Consider the following 16,307-nt stretch of genomic DNA (forward strand, 5'->3'; position numbering starts at 1 on the left):
CATTTCCCAGAGTGGACTTAATTTCAAAGCTCCTTTGCCACATTATGCAGCTATTCTTGAGAACTTAATTATTAGAAATGCTAATTTTAAAATTTCGGCATGATTTAGTTACATCAACATACACAACATGCAGCCAGTGGATTATCAATCAAAAATGGTCAATATGCATTTTGCAGAAGATATTCATTCTAACTACTAAACTTTACAAGCTTTGCAATAAAAAAGTGACATAACCTCTCACATAAAAAGTACAATCAATATAACAACTTGTATTTATTTATATAGCACCCCTCACGCAGGGTAGCATGCAAAGAGCTTATAATATACAACAACTTGCATATACAGTATATTGTGCCCTTCATGCGGGATAGTATCTTTAGTGCTGAAATATTAAAAAAATTGGCTCCCAGTTACAGTTGACCTATTGTTGAGTTAATGATCTAGTCAGTCCAGAGTACGTTTTTTTTCAATCCACCTGATTTTAAAAAATAAAATGAAAGCCAATAATAATTCTGCTAGCAGAAGAGTTTTTAGAGCAATCTCTTTAGACAAATTACAAGGAATATTTTCATGCACCAAGCCTTGGTTTGAGAATGCAAAGTTAGATATACTGTACATAATAATAAGATGAGATAGAAAATACTCACTACTTCCTCAAGTGCAGCACTTCTTCCAAAAGAGCAGGTAAGATGTGTGAGGCAGTTTATGAAAGAAGAAAATAGTTCACTTGGAATGGCAGTTAAGATACTGCGGGGGAACTCCGAAATCAAATTGCTGATGACATTGGAAATTCCCACAGCTTCAGAATCCTCAATTTCTATCCTAGAAGTTGAAAATTAGTTGTAGTCAATTCGTTCTCGACAGCAAGTTAAAGAAAAATCAAATGTTGCAATTATCAATGCTTGCCTCGCTGATTTAAAAAAAAGTCCAATGTTCTATAGTTACTTTACCAGAATTTGAGCTAAATGTATACAGAATTAATTTAGGCCATAACACTTGTGAGGCAGAAACATGCAAAACACCCAGTTAGCCTATTTGGTTGCAAAATGTGAATGGGACTACACAAACCAATATACTCGAAAGTGAACATACCCATTAATCATGTTCAGTAATCCTTCAATAAAATGAGCCAGGTAATCAACCTGTGCTCGCTCATCGGGAAATATAGGTCCATGGATAGAGGCAAGCTGTGCTAGGCACTGCAGGGAATCCTGAGCCATGTCAGAATCTTCTCGGATTTTGCGATGAACCTACCAGAAAATTAAAACAACATCTTAAAATGTCATCTGTCTTCTTTATTACATCATCAATAAGAACGGTTTTCATAGTAATACTTCACAAAATTATAATTTGCAAGACTTAAAATGTGTGTAAAACCAGGAATCAAAACTAGGAAATTATCTTATGCTTGAACTGTAAGAATTCATTATATTCGTGGTATTTGGAATTTTTAAAAAAATATAAGTCAATCAACTTGCAGTTATATTTGAAAAAAAGGTTTAAGAACGAAAAATATTTGTGTTACAGATTAAAACTGTTCCTGTCAATGTAACTAAACGTTACCTGTTTATTCAGCGGAGCAGTTGATGACAAACTGCAAATTTAGTGTTGGCAAGTAGTGTTGGCAAGTAAACTTAGACAGACATCTGTTTAAGCTTTAATCCGTGAAGGGTAAGAACTCAAGTAGCTCTACATTACTGTCATGTTGCCAAGAATAAAAAATGTACAGCTAAATATACTGTGAGTATAGATAAGTTTTGCATCATTAACAGGAAACAAATGCAATAACAAAATTAAACTTGTACAAAAGACACAAGTAGTTCACCTAAAGGGAACACAATTACATAGCAGTATTTGGTTATCATGCTTGACAATGTACTTCTTTAAATATAGTGTTAAAGCCAAATTCAGATACCAGTTATATGTAACTCTGGTGCTTTTCCAAACATTTTACATCTTTCCAAGTTATGTTTTTCCATAAAGACAACCATAGTAGTACAATATAGTAGTTTTATAATCCAAAGTAACCTATCTTTAATTTTCTTCAGCAGTGCAGTTGTACTAACTAGGAATTTTGTACCAAATATTTGGTGTGAAATCTTAGTACCTGCATTGAGTGAATCAAACTACACTCCAATGAAGCTACTCATCCCTACATATACAGACCAAAATTGGTTTGAACAAAGAGGACTCCAATGCAGCTGAGACAGTGCCCGAGAGTGATGCACATTGAAACCACCTTAGCAACATTCCAGTGCTAGTCAGACACCTTCTCACTTGCAGACTCACAACAGAATACCGATTCAGAGTGTGCCCAACAAGGTGAACCAAACACACACACACACAAACACACACACACACACACAACAGGTGCTCTATTGAAACTAAGAAATGTAACTGCACACACAATGGGAAGCCAATTTTTAGAGGAAATTGGAACACCAATAAATGAAGCAAGTCGAACTCCCTTTGTTTAACCAACACCTCCATGCCTATTTGGACTACCAAAACACAAGGTCAAGAATTATCAATTAATGTAACGTTTAAGAGTACAACAGAGTAACCTATCAATTTACATGTATAATACATTTTATAATTATAATCAGAGGAACTACAATACGGCTATTTCAATGAATATTGTAACCTGAAGAAAAATCAAAAGGCAGGCCCTTTTTTAAAAAAAAGTCCAATTTGGCTCATTTTGAATCTACATTTGAAGATACTAGAATTTTAGCAAAGGTAACGGAGTCATGTGTCCCTCCCTAATAAGGCAGACCAACACCAAAATAAACCCCAGCAGGACCAGTTGTCAGTTGTCAAAGGAAACACGTGTCTGAGAGAAGGTCACTTCTGACAAAATGTTATAAAAAAGTCTTTAAAGTTTCAGAGGTGGTAAATACGTCCATAGATGGATGAGTTTACACGAGTATAGTTTCCAATTGTTTTCTCTTAAAGCTAACAATGCCTGATGGCTCAAAGCAATTTATAAACTTAGATTAAAATTTAACAGCATCCAAGTCTTTCATAATAAAGCAAAATGTGCAGAGATGGATGCCTGACAGAAATTATTATCTGTTCAGTAGTTCAAAGCGAATTTTAAATCAAACACCGCATGCAAAACAGTTTTGTCACTGACTAAACTGTAACTTCGGAAACAATCCGAGCACAATATTTCTGTGGTATTTACAACCAACAGACTATCACATATTACTGGGAACAATTATATTTCAAAGTATTTTGAGAAGGGAAAACCAGGTTTTACTCCATTGTTAAATATTGATTATATTTTGATGTATACATTTTTCAGAACTGATTTTTGCAGGAGCTACAGATTTGTATTAACAATGCAACACACAACAGAAAATATAACAGCAAATTAAAATTTCAAATAATTTATATTTATTATACCTTCTTAGTGTTTTGACAGACAGGTGTTTTAATGTCTACATCAATCCTTTATGTGAAATGAACAACAGGAAATTGCTAGTATTTTACTGAACTATAATTCAAGCATCACACAATTCAAGCATTCACAATTATTCACCCAGCATTATTGTAATTTCTTGGAAAAGGAACTGAAAACACTTACAATAGTTAACTACCTAAATGCACTTAAATAACTGTATAAAAACGGGAGGAGGAAGGAAGAAAAGAACAACCTAATGTGCCATAATTCATTGCCTGTAATTGATCAAACAGAATACAATGGCAGAATGCAGAAAAACAATGGCACAGTTCCTGTACTCTTTGACCCTGATTAACAAAACAATGTATACATTTGAAACGACTTACTGTAAAGAAGAGATCCATAACTCTGCTGTCCAAAAGCGTCTCTCGCCAGGATTCTGTTGGCTTTAACATCACATTTTGGGAGGATTCAAACATAGCTATATAATGCCTGCCCAGTTATCTGGAGTCAAGGTCAACAGAGGAACGCTACTAGGGGGAAAATACTTCTTAGTTACGACTAACTGGACTTCAGAGGGAGAATGTAATGGAAATAAACTTTAAGCCAAGCTAAATACATCGAATAACTGCGGCATGAGGTTAAAGAATAAAAGCATATAACTGTTCAGAAACAAGACCTCTATAGGATCGCAAGATAAACGTTTGATTATAATCATGTGGCATTCCATTGTGATATGATCACATGAATAACCGCAGCTCCTAAAATGACAAGAGGCAGCAGCAGCAGCTACAATTAACAGGTGTCAAGATTTACTAGTGATGGTACAAACAACTTTATCTTCTGAACTCCCAATACCTTTTACAAAATTTATCGTGATTGAAACATTCGTTATATATTTTAAAAAGCATGAACTGTAGTCACTAGTCTTTGGGACATTTCTGATTATGCAAATATTCATCCAGTTGATGCAGATTATGAAATCATGCAAAAAAAAACCTTCAAATCAACTTTATGAATTGGTCAAAGTTTATCATATTAGTCAGTTACTAAAAGAAAACGTAACAGTTTCCACAAAAGCTATTGAAATACAAGCCTTGTTCCGCTATTCCCCCCTCAACCTTGGCCTGACCCAGGAAAAGAAGCATGAATCATTCATGCGTGACAATAGCAGCACAGAGGCACAAACTGGAGTGCTCTGGACTTGTATTCAATGAGTGGAGACTGGGCAACACATAAATTGACAAGTAGAGTAGAACAGGATTACTCGGTCTGATTGTTTTTATTTGTGGTCATAAAAAAATAAAGCCAAAGGTCAAATAAAAAAGTAGACTGGCAAAATCCCCAACACGGCACATCGGTACAGATGCTTAAGGTTGCATTGAAAGTAAGTTACTGAAATTACCAATACCGTGGATTGCACATGTACAAGCTATTCAGCATCATATCGAGAAAATATCTTTATTATGTCCTTTTAGTTAAAACTACAAATCAATTTTAAAACAACCTTCAAAAGTATCGGTTAGTGATTCCTTAAAATTAATGCTTTGATGAATAAAACATAAAAATACACTTACTTAGTAGGTGATATTTCTCAACTGTTTCTGCTTCAGAGATCTGACAAACTCTTGTTCAACTCTGGCTAAAGTTACATGACAATTACATTTATACATTCAGAGAAAAGTGAAGTACACATAAAAAAAGCACAGCTGAAGGGCATCCCCCTTGAAAGGAACACTTATATATAGCTTTTGCCTGCTGCACTCAGGCATTGTTTGACTGTTCTGACTTGGAAGGCATTCCATAGATTTTACTGTGCTGTGCCATACTCTATACTGCTTTTGATTTTGCCAAGAATGCAGGTAGAAGCTTAAGTGCCAACAGCTTTGCACCCTTTCAAGTCTCAATCCCTTTTCAAGTTCATGCTTCAGACCAGTTTTGAAGAACACTTGCATTGAGGTTTCAAAAGTTAAAGTGGCACTAGTTTTCAAGTACTTCCAAATTTAAAAATAATCACAATACTATAAATCCAAACAAGATTTATATTAACTTAGTACCCTAAATAAATGTTCAAATAAAAGATATGAATAAAGATGTTTAATTTTTTTTAACCTTATTAGCAACTCTTATAATCATATAATCACCACCATGTTTAGACAAAGAATGCAACCTATCAATATTTAGCCACAAACACCCAACAATTAGACAAGTGAAAAAAAACCTGTAAAGGTCATTAATATCAAACCAAACCCTTTTCACAAAAGTATAGAGTTATTAGAGATGAATACAGAATTAATTAACTTGATTGTATTAAAAGCTGGTATAGAGTGTAAATGTTAGAAATCTTTAAAAATGGTTTAATTACCTGAAATTATGATCAGATATTCTTAATAGCAACACAACTGATGTGAACTTATTCTAATAAGCTACAACAGTTAACTGCCACATATTTTTTGTGAGAATTCATACTAATGAATTCTGATATACAAGGATTATTGTGCTATTCAGTTCATACTATCAAACTAGCAATAGCCACAATTAGTCTGAACTAAACTAAATTAAGTATGTTTCTTCCCTATTCAAGATCTAGTGCAAGAGTGCAATTCAAAAGATATCATACATCCTGCAAGAAAGCAAAGAAAAATTACTAAATAGGATGATATTCCTTCAACTTCAAATGATGTGCTCCCAATGGTGGCAAACAAAATCATTGAAAAACTGTCCCAAGCAAAGTCCAAAAGTAAAGACATAATATCCAGCAATCTCCTACCACCATCACTGATTCCAACATTAATAGTGTGCATAATGCTTCACTGAAACCTTGAACAGTTGATCGGACACGTCCCTCTTCAAAATCCGAGGCTGAACTCTGCTGGCTGTTAATTCCAATCCTCATCCTTAGAAAAAGTAATGTAGTTCAACCAAATAGCACCTTGTAGGTTATTTTTATTTTCTTAACAAGAAGCATTTCCACCCCCTCCCTGAACTAGAATTCCCACATCACAATTATGGCATTAGGAACATGGGGAGTTTGTCCAACCGGCCAGTCATATCCATCAGTTCAAAACACATTACAGAAGCCATAGAAGAATGGTACTCCACAATAATAATAATCATAAAAATAATCGTTGCATTTGGTATAGGGCCTTTCACATTGTCGGGAGAACGTCCTGAAGCGCTTCACGGATATACTGTGAAGTGGCGTGACTGTGTATTTGTGGGTGAATGCAACACATCACAGAAATGTCCCACAAACGGCCATGAAATGAATGAGCAATTTAATTTGGGGGAGGGGTTGTTGGCCAAGACTCTGGGAGAAGCTCCTTCTCTTTACCAACAGTGCCATGGGATCTTTAAAGTCCACCTGAATAAACAGACAGAACCTTAGTTTAACATCTCATCTGAAGGTCAATGACCAGCTATCTGAAGCCATGAGCAGCTGCCACAAGATTCTGGTGTAGCATTGAACAGATTATTGATGGGACTAGTTCAGATTGATGAGTTTACCGCCATCGGGAAGATTCAAATTATTTGGTACAATAAATTGAAGATTTGTTACCAAAGCATAAAAGACTAGGGAACAGAAGGTGTATCACAAAGCAATGCTAATGGAATCAGGAATACAGTGTCTGGTAGGAGGTATTCTTCAGAATGCAGATTCTTTCCAAAAAATAAATTATTGGTACAGGTCTATGAAGTTTACGACTTTGTAGACTGTTACATTTTATGTGAAAATAAAACTGATTTGTTTTTGTAAAATAGTGAGTGGAACACTACCAGCTGTCTTTCTGGAGGATACTTCCAACATTTTAAAAGCTTTCACAGATGCACTAAATTGGACAGTCAGCAATCCAGATCAGAACCCCCATCTATCGGCTGATTATCCATTAAATAAAACTTAATAGTGGGAAATGCATTTTCTATGTACATAATTATGTTAGGATAGACAGATGGCACCAAATTACATTAAATATTTTTAACAGTTAAGTAGGGTTTGTAAGCTTTTTTTTTTAGTTTTAAAACCCTTTAGAATCCTCCAGCTGTGCTTTTTGACTGGAAACTTGGCAAATATACTTTTATGCTCCAGTATATCTCCATAAAACAGCTGTCAATTGCTCTTTAAATGAAAATTAAACACTGGCTTTGGGTGGAAATGGCTCAAATTCTTTGTGCTAACACAATGCTTGATTGTGTTATTCAAAACTGAAGGTATTTGTTAATAAATAATAATGGAATTATTAGAACTCATCATGCAAGCCAACAGATATGTGGAAAGCACGTGAGATAATGATCTGAATGTGATCCAATTGTGTAGAGTGCCACTTAGGAGACAGTAGAAAAACTAAATAAAAGTATGAAAAGGCCACACTTAGTGCTATTAATTATGGTTCTAAGAACTCTGGCATTTTTGTTAAAAAAAATTTAAGAGCTACAATTCTTTTCTCAAAAGTACTGCAGAATAACCACCTGTTATTGCCAATCAACTGAAGAATGAATGTTTTGATTATACGGGTTTAGCTTTGAATTAAGACCAACTCTTCACAACATACTCCACCGCTGAAACAGTTGATAAAGTGAACATTTACACAAAATGCTATTTGTATCAGTGTTTGCAATATTTCATTAGAAACGTATAATAATACCAATCCTTGCATTTGATATAGCTCCTCATCACTTAATATAAAGTCACCATAAAGTCATACTATAAGTGGAGATGAGTAATTTTAAAACTGGGCTCTATTTTTAGATTCATACTATGTTTCTATAGCAAGTCTGTACTGTACAGTATATCTATGCAGATTAAGGCACATTACATTTGATGATTCATTTATTGAGATTTGACCTTTTAAATCCACTAGCACAGAATTCAGGTATTTGCAAACTACGGCATTCAGGTAACAGTACAATTAAGTGAAGGTTAAAATATCAGCAACTCATTGTTGACAGTCCTGTAGCTCACTTGCAAGTGAGAGACCTGGGTTTGATTCCCGGCAGGGTGAAATGTTGGTCAAGTTTCCTTACTCCACACGCCTCTGTTTACCTAGCAGTTAGTCTATTGGAGTATCGCTTTTCCGGGGCCAATAGTAAAAATAATAAATTGTTCACTTCAGTCCATGACTATTTGTGGGATACTGCTGTGTACAATTGGCTGCCGAATTTCACCCACAAAATATACAATCAATTCACTTTACAGTATTTCCTGTGAAACTTGAGACATCTCAAAGAAGTGATAAAGCGCTATATCATAAGCAAGGATTACTATTATTGGTTACTTTCCAAAGTAGAGTACACAAGCTAGATTGATAATCGTCAGTTGTTCACTGTATTAATCTTGGGATTTGCACATATCCAATAGTGTTTATTAGCATTAATCAAAAGATTTATCAAACTATTTAGTCCCTTAATAGAACCAGATAAGGGCTCATGCACCTCTGCTTATGTGATAGAAACTGAAAAGAAGGTAATTTATTCTTCTCCTGATTAGATTTGACAGATGTACCCATTACTTTAATCAGAAGATAGACAGATACAAGTATTTTTAGGAGAGTATTGTATCTGTAAAAACTTGCCTTTAGTGACTTGTCTACACGTAAAATTTCTATTTTGCTTATGAACTAAGAAGCAAAATAAGTCTAAATAGTTCAGCCCGTAGTCTCACTTTCAGATGGATTATGAAGTCCATTGCACAATTATAGATACAAAACAATATGAATCAAGCTATAAATACTTCACTAAAATGTTCATCCAGAGGGATTAAAAATAAATTCTATCTCCTTATCTTTCAGAATTTCGATCCGTTCCTCGCCAAAACTTTAGTGTTCCTTTCATCTCAAAATCATTAATAACCTCCTCCACCCTTTCAGTCTATCAGTTCACTTACAGAGCACATCAGATTCAAACTTTCTCCTCAAATCAACACATTAAACCATTCCCTTTAGGCTAATTCAATAACTCCTCAAACCTCACCCGAACTACTGTTCCAACCTTTCAATTCATTCACTGCTGTCCTTCAGACTTGTTCTCATAGTGAGACAGCAAGTACTCCTGCTTCAGATTTTGCACATAATTCTAACCATGTTTGAAAACGGTTACTCTTTTCAGACTTGGAAGATGCTGGGAATTCCCTGTTGACTTAAGAAGTGGAATCACAGGGGCATTGGATGGAAAGATAGGAGTCGTGGAGTGGGTGTAGAAATCCTGGGGGGCAAAAAAAAATCAGAACCCAAATATAAATGGACAGTAAACAAAATAATTACAGATGAACAGGTTGGTTCCCAAACTGGGTCAAAATATCACTCTTGGCCTTTTTGAAATTTGAGTTGAAATATTTAGAATCACAGTAAACCTCTCTTTTTTGGGGGTCGGCCAGGTGTGGCACTTGCAGAAACCATCACCATGCTTAACAATATCCAAACCAAGCATAATTCCATGTATCCCACCTACACGTGACATTTCCGGAGATGTTTATTGGCCCTTCCTCCCTCAGTAAAAAGAAAATGTACACTCCACAATAACTCTGCAGATGAAATTTCAAAAAGGATATAGTTGGGAGGAAGAAAGTTCCAACTCAAGACTTGATTAGCGAGTGCAAGGTATCTCTGAAACACAGAAGACATCTGAGCACTGAGGTTTTCCCGTCTGCTAAATTCCTGAAGCACCTCAACTGTCAGTACAAATATTTGACGGAGATCATCTTCCTGTATTTTGAGTAGACAAAATAGAGAAAATTCATAATCCAGTTAATATTCAACATGAAGTGATACAGTAAAACTCACAAAAATCGTATCAATCAGGACCACAACATTTAATATCACTTACCCGAAGTCCAAGTTGCAGGAAAACTCGTATAAATTGTAAATAATCCAATTTAATCAATAATCTACATTATGCATTCGTAAATCAATGCAGCCGTTAAGTGTGCATGTGGTGATAGGTCAAGTCTACGTTTTGCGCGATTCAATACATATTCAATACATCTCCACTTGTTGCTGCTCACACACTTAGTGACAAACGTTAGAATTGCGTTGAATTGTGGAAATGAAGTTCTTTTGTACGTGCATCGAGGGATCAAGCTTATATTTCCCGTGATTCAATGCAGCTGGCTGGTAAGTGCACATGCATTAACATGTCATGATGTCATTTGCCACGATTCAATGCGGCCGATAAGCGCGGGAGTAATGGAGGGTAGGGGAGCGGCGTTACAAGTTAGAAGGTGATTAATAAGTCGTACAAATAAATCTTAAGTGGTTTTGATAGGAAACTGAATGGGACTTGGATGAATGTATGTTTTAGGCGATTATACAATTTATAAAGTTAAGATTTATGTGAGTTTTACTGTACTAGTATTCTCATCATATACTGAAGGTAAAGTTTTTGGCAAGGACTGAAAGGACTCATACACAGATAGGATTGTATTTTTAACTTAGAGCATTCAAGGATTAGACACTTTTATCAGTCTACCCTGTTAATACGACACATGTCTCAATTAAAAATGGTAAGTAGCTCTCAAAATTAGCTCTATATTGTGAGGTGTTTTTGAAAGATGTAGCATACTTTTTGGATTGATTTATATTGAATATCATATTTATATTGATTTATCATAGACCTTACCTGAAACATTCGCTTACAGCTCCCATGAAACTCCATGCTGAGGCCAATGTTGCTGGTTTTAGTGGAACTGGAGAATTCACTCAATAGTGCAGTTAGGATTGAACATGCCAACGTCTGCTGCAAATCACAATTAAATAACCTTTAAGCTACAATAGTAGCAACTACAATTTTAAAATAAAAATCACAGCTACTGAATAAAATCTCAGAAGTTTCAGATTTTATAGAAAATGAGTTTTAATCAGTAAGGTATTAGTAACCTGCCCCCCTTCTTTCCCCCCCACCACACACAGAATTCATTGTCAAATTGAGTTTAGCATATAAAAGCACAAACTAACAATTTTGGACAAGCAAATAGCACACCTCAATGCACAAAAAGTGTGGAAAATCAATGATGGTAAATAATTGGATTTGCTCTACATGTAATATACAACAGCAGAAACCTAAATCAATATTGCTCTCTCATAGTTGTAACTCAATTTAGGATGTGTATTCATATCATTGAAAACAGATGCATATAACATGACAAAGCGCACAAAGGTTTACTTATTGTTTGCTTTAGTGGATCATTTTTGGAGTGTCATTCAGTCATCATCAAGTGATAACTCAAGTGAAAATAATTGTGCAGTCTTGGAGTGCCAATCTTGTCATTGCTAATCGTGTCTCATTCTCTCCGGCAACCCTCCCCCCTTCCGATCTTCCCCCAGAGATTTATCCTCAAGATCGTTCACAATAGTTCTACAACTTCAAAGTGACTAGCCAGAATGCCAGACTACATGGTGCCAAAGTTAGAGAAACATAGGAGTGTTAATGCACAAAGTCGTGCCTATGAAATCTCTAGAGGAAAACACTGTGAATCTTCTTACCTCTCTATTCATTGCACACTGAAAGTATGTTACCAGCACGCTTCTATTTTTATGAGCACATAACAGCTAAAGCCATGCTGTTGTCTGTCAGCTGCAACATTTCAGTTCCAAAACAACACTCATGGTACTACCTTGACCTTGGTAATTCATTTGAGATCTCATTGTAAGTACTGCACATTATATTAAGAATAAACTTAGTTTATTACTTCTATGCTTCACAGCACAGATTAGCAAAATATTAATCACGGAATAAAATGCTTCTAGAGAAAAAAATACAGCTGATAAGAATGATCTAATAAAGAGAATATAAAACACAACCCAAAGGACTTACAAATATAGCCACAGTGAACAGGCGGTTTAAGGAAAACAATAACTTGCATTTATATAGTGCCCTTCATGTGGGGCAGCATCTCGGAGGATTAGTTGGAAAACAGCGGAAAACAAACTGCTTTCTCAAGGTTGAGATGCAATTTCCAGGACAGGACAAGTTTCTAACAATGAGAGATATTCTGATTAAAGAATTGACTGCAGAGCCATATTAGCTGATCCCAGCCTCCTGCAAATTGAATTGCTCTTAAACTGAAATATTGCACAATGTTCAAACTGAAAATAATTTGTATGCAATTTCATACTGCATTCACACTGTTTAAATAATATTCAAACATTTAGACACGTTTATAAACACATCTCTGTTATCTTTCACCTGTTCTTCATATTGAATGCATTGAGACATTGTCCCAAAGTACTACTTTTGCATTTCAAGGAAATACAGTTAGAACAAAGTGATTTTAATCAATTAATAAAAATGATTTAATTTGATGAAGCACCTTTCACATCAGACGGATGTCCCAAAGCGTTTCACAAGATTTTATGCAAAGTGAAGTGTGCGTTTTGTGGGTGAATGCAGCAACCAATTTGCACACAGAATTGTCACACAAACAGCTACGAAGTGAATGACCAATTTTATTTGGGCGATTGTTGGCCAGAACACCAGGAAAAACTCTTTTCAGGCAAAAGTGATACAGAAAAGCTTATTGGGATCTATTATGCGCCATCTCTAAAAATAGCATCATTCCTTCTGAGATTTAGCAAAAGCATAATTAATAAAAGCAATTCATAAACATATAGAGCTCTTCATGAAGGATAATGACTCTGAATGCTTCACAGTGGCAGGGCTGGATACCAAGCAAGGGAGAAGGGCGAGATGACCATAGGCCTGGTCAAAAAGGTAGGTTTTAAAGAGGAATTTAAAGACAGAGAGGGGGAGAGGAGGAGGAAGGATAAAGATAGAGAGTTCCAGAAGTTAAACTGAAGGCTTGTCACCATGGGTGGCATGGAGGGGTGGGGGAAGCACAGCTGACCTGTGTTAGCTAAGCAGATGGGGAAAGCAGAAGAGTGGGGTTCGAGCAGATCACAGTTAGAAAGTACCAAGTGCACATAAACATTACTGTATTAATCTAAATACTTACCACTGCTGGGCTACCACTGCTTATTAACTGACTGACTTCATGGAAGATGCTGTTGCAGACAATGGTTTTGTCTAATGAGCCTCTCTTTACAATTACCGCTACTGCTAATAAAATCTGCTCCCGCACATATTTCTGAAGGCTACAGAAGGAAGAAAGAACAAATATGTTAACCACTGCCTATAGAAGATTGGAGCGTACATAGTTAACCTTTTTCATAAATAACAATGCGTACAACAGATTTTATATGCACAACTACCATCTATAGAAAATTGGGAAATGTACACACAGTTANTTTTTTATTCATAAGTGACGATACATCCAAGAAATGTTAAATGGCTGTTTTCCCCAAAATGTATTGAAAAGGTATAATGGTCAACTCTTCTTCAAAAAAGGAAGAACTAATATGTGATGGCTTTGAAATATTTCATCTTGTGGAACTGATGTATCTTAAATAACATTTTCTCCTCAAAACAGGGACTACTGCAGGTCTTTTAGAAAACAGCTCTATTAGTTTCATATTAACACATTATTTAGACATCTGCATTACCAAAAATAAGTACAGAATTTGTATATAATTATAGCCATGCTGTGTTCTCATGCTGACTGTGGCTCCATAAGCAACAGCAGCCTTCTACTACCCCATACAAGCGGCCAATGTTCATGTGTAAGCCTAGACAGTGGATGCTAGCGGGCTAATGACCACCATAACTGAGCAGATGCTCTCCTCACCCAAAGTCCATATAACGCATACTTTCCACCAGAAGTCACTGAACTCTGATTGGGAGCACAAATCCTGGCAAACTATTTGCCCATACGCCTCTGCCCTCCCACCCCAGAGAGTGTTTGGTCCCACTGCACTCTAGTGGAGATCTGCACAGATTTTGGATCACACTTGTTTTTTTTTTCTCCAATCTATGGCTCAACATAAGACCACACAATCCATTTACCTGATCACCCATCGGTGCAGGTCAGAGTACAATAATTCTAGAAAGCAATTAGTAACTAAAAATTGATAACTATTTTAATGCAAACACTTTGTAAAATTAAAATATTTCATGCAGACTTTATGTTGCAACCAAATGAGTATACATATAAATCAAATTAATGTTTTACCTTATTCCACTCAACAGTAAACTGCTCATTGTTTTACAATGCAGTTTAAATCTTTCTTAAATTAAAATAGTAAGTTTCTTACGATGGCCCATTGGGTAAATACGCAGCATGGTGTAGTGCTGAGCAAGACAGACAAGCTAGATCAAAAGCTCTGTACTGAGTTAGCTGATCTCACTCGATGTGCTTTGTTTCAATAGGCCCCGAATGTTCCCAACTTGGGAAAAGACAGGATTTCAGTTTCTGGTTGCCAGGCTGTTATTGCTCCTGTTCCCAAATGTGGACATGGGTGAGATCGGGGCAAAGGTAGTGGAGGGGGGAAGAGGAATGGAAGGAGAAGGAGGGGGAAGGAAAAAGCCCACTAACACTCACTGTCTATGCTCACAAATGAAGAGTAGCCACATGGATAAGGTGTAAGCCTGTTGATGTCTATGGAACTGCAGCTCAGCACGAGTCATTGCCTTTAGGACTACAGAAAGAGAGAGAGAGAAAGGAAGGAGAGGGAGAGATCAAGAAGGGAAAAAAGGAAGGAAAGAACCATGTCAGAATATAAAATTCATAAACCACCAAGTTATAATAATCTGTGCATTTGTTATAGCACCTTATCATGTTTAAATCTATCAAAGCACTTCAGTATTTGCTGTAGAGACTATGCATTTGTAGATGAATGCAGCAGTCAACTTGCACACAGCAATATCCCACAGCCAGGAGGTGAAGGATCAATTTAATTGGAGGATTGTTGCTCAGGACATCAGGAGATTCCCTTCTTTTTCATACAGTGGGATGTTTACCGCCCACCTGAACAGGCAGACAAGACCTCAGTTTAATATCTCATTCAAAGGATGTCACCTCCAACAGCACAATGCTCCCCCGACACTGTACTCGAGTGGCAGTCAAGGCTATGAAACAAGTCCCCAGCATGCGTCTTGAACCCACAATCTTCTGTCGCAATTTGACCAACTGAGCCACGCTGAAACTTACCATTACAAGATACGTTATAAATGTTAGTGATTTGAAATTCCATATAAGTGGAAAAACATTCATAAATATTATCCTCCTGCACATTGCCAAACCAGGTGCAACGACACCAACAAGAGGAGGGTCGAAGAGGAGGGTCTTGACTCAGGTTTTGAAAGAGGCAAGGGAGAGGGTGAGGCGGAGGGACTGTGAGATGGAGTTCCAGGGGGTGGGGACAGAGAGGCTGAAGGCCATAGGTGCAGACATTCCCTTAATTCAATGATGAGTGGGAGTCAAAGCATGTCTACCCACATTTATTGCATATTGCCATCCCATCATATGTCTTCACCCTTTCTAGACTGTCACTTGTAAAATTCTTTGGATGGGAAGCCAACACCAAAATCAACCCAGATACCAGACTAGAAAAAGGAAGAAAGCAAACCAATTTTAACTGGCCTAAGACATTAAGAACTTAATGTGCTACATTTAGACTTTTAGATAACACCCAAGAACCGCGTTCACCAACTAAAGTTTGTTTAGTTGGTTTAGTTAGTTTGCATCTTTCCTTTTATCAGTAAATAAGGCAGTAATTCAGGGTCTCTCTCTCTCTCTCATGTCATATTTATAGTCAGTCTCCTGCACAGATGCAGCCCTGTAGTATCAAGCGATTTGTAATGCTGTGGATTATCCGATTTATATTGCAGAACAGACGCCACAGCACTGGCAGCAACAAGAAAGCAGTTCTTCCTAAAAGCACAAATTGCAGCTTTACTTTCTGCCCATGCACTTTGCCCCACAGGGGATGTATTAGTAGCTTGAAGGTGTACAAGATCTCAGCTCACCTATGCCTTGAAAAACAAGCAGCCCAAACCACCAGACACAATTACATTG

At 36.5% G+C, this 16,307-nt stretch overlaps 1 protein-coding gene across 1 annotated transcript in view; it reads right to left on the bottom strand.

The window, feature by feature from the left end:
* The window catches only part of xpo4 (exportin 4), a 75,680-nt gene that overhangs the window by 26,877 nt on the left and 32,496 nt on the right, over positions 1–16,307 (bottom strand). Inside the window, exons 4-9 of the mRNA XM_042334188.1 lie at positions 13,350–13,488; positions 11,018–11,134; positions 9,951–10,104; positions 3,793–3,905; positions 1,093–1,250; positions 648–822 (exon numbers count right to left, since the gene is read on the bottom strand). Coding sequence (XP_042190122.1) covers positions 648–822; positions 1,093–1,250; positions 3,793–3,905; positions 9,951–10,104; positions 11,018–11,134; positions 13,350–13,488 — 856 coding nt within the window. The remainder of the gene's footprint in view (positions 1–647; positions 823–1,092; positions 1,251–3,792; positions 3,906–9,950; positions 10,105–11,017; positions 11,135–13,349; positions 13,489–16,307) is intronic.

This window comes from Callorhinchus milii, unplaced genomic scaffold, assembly GCF_018977255.1.
Source record: "Callorhinchus milii isolate IMCB2004 unplaced genomic scaffold, IMCB_Cmil_1.0 Scaffold4, whole genome shotgun sequence".
NCBI lineage: Eukaryota > Metazoa > Chordata > Chondrichthyes > Chimaeriformes > Callorhinchidae > Callorhinchus > Callorhinchus milii.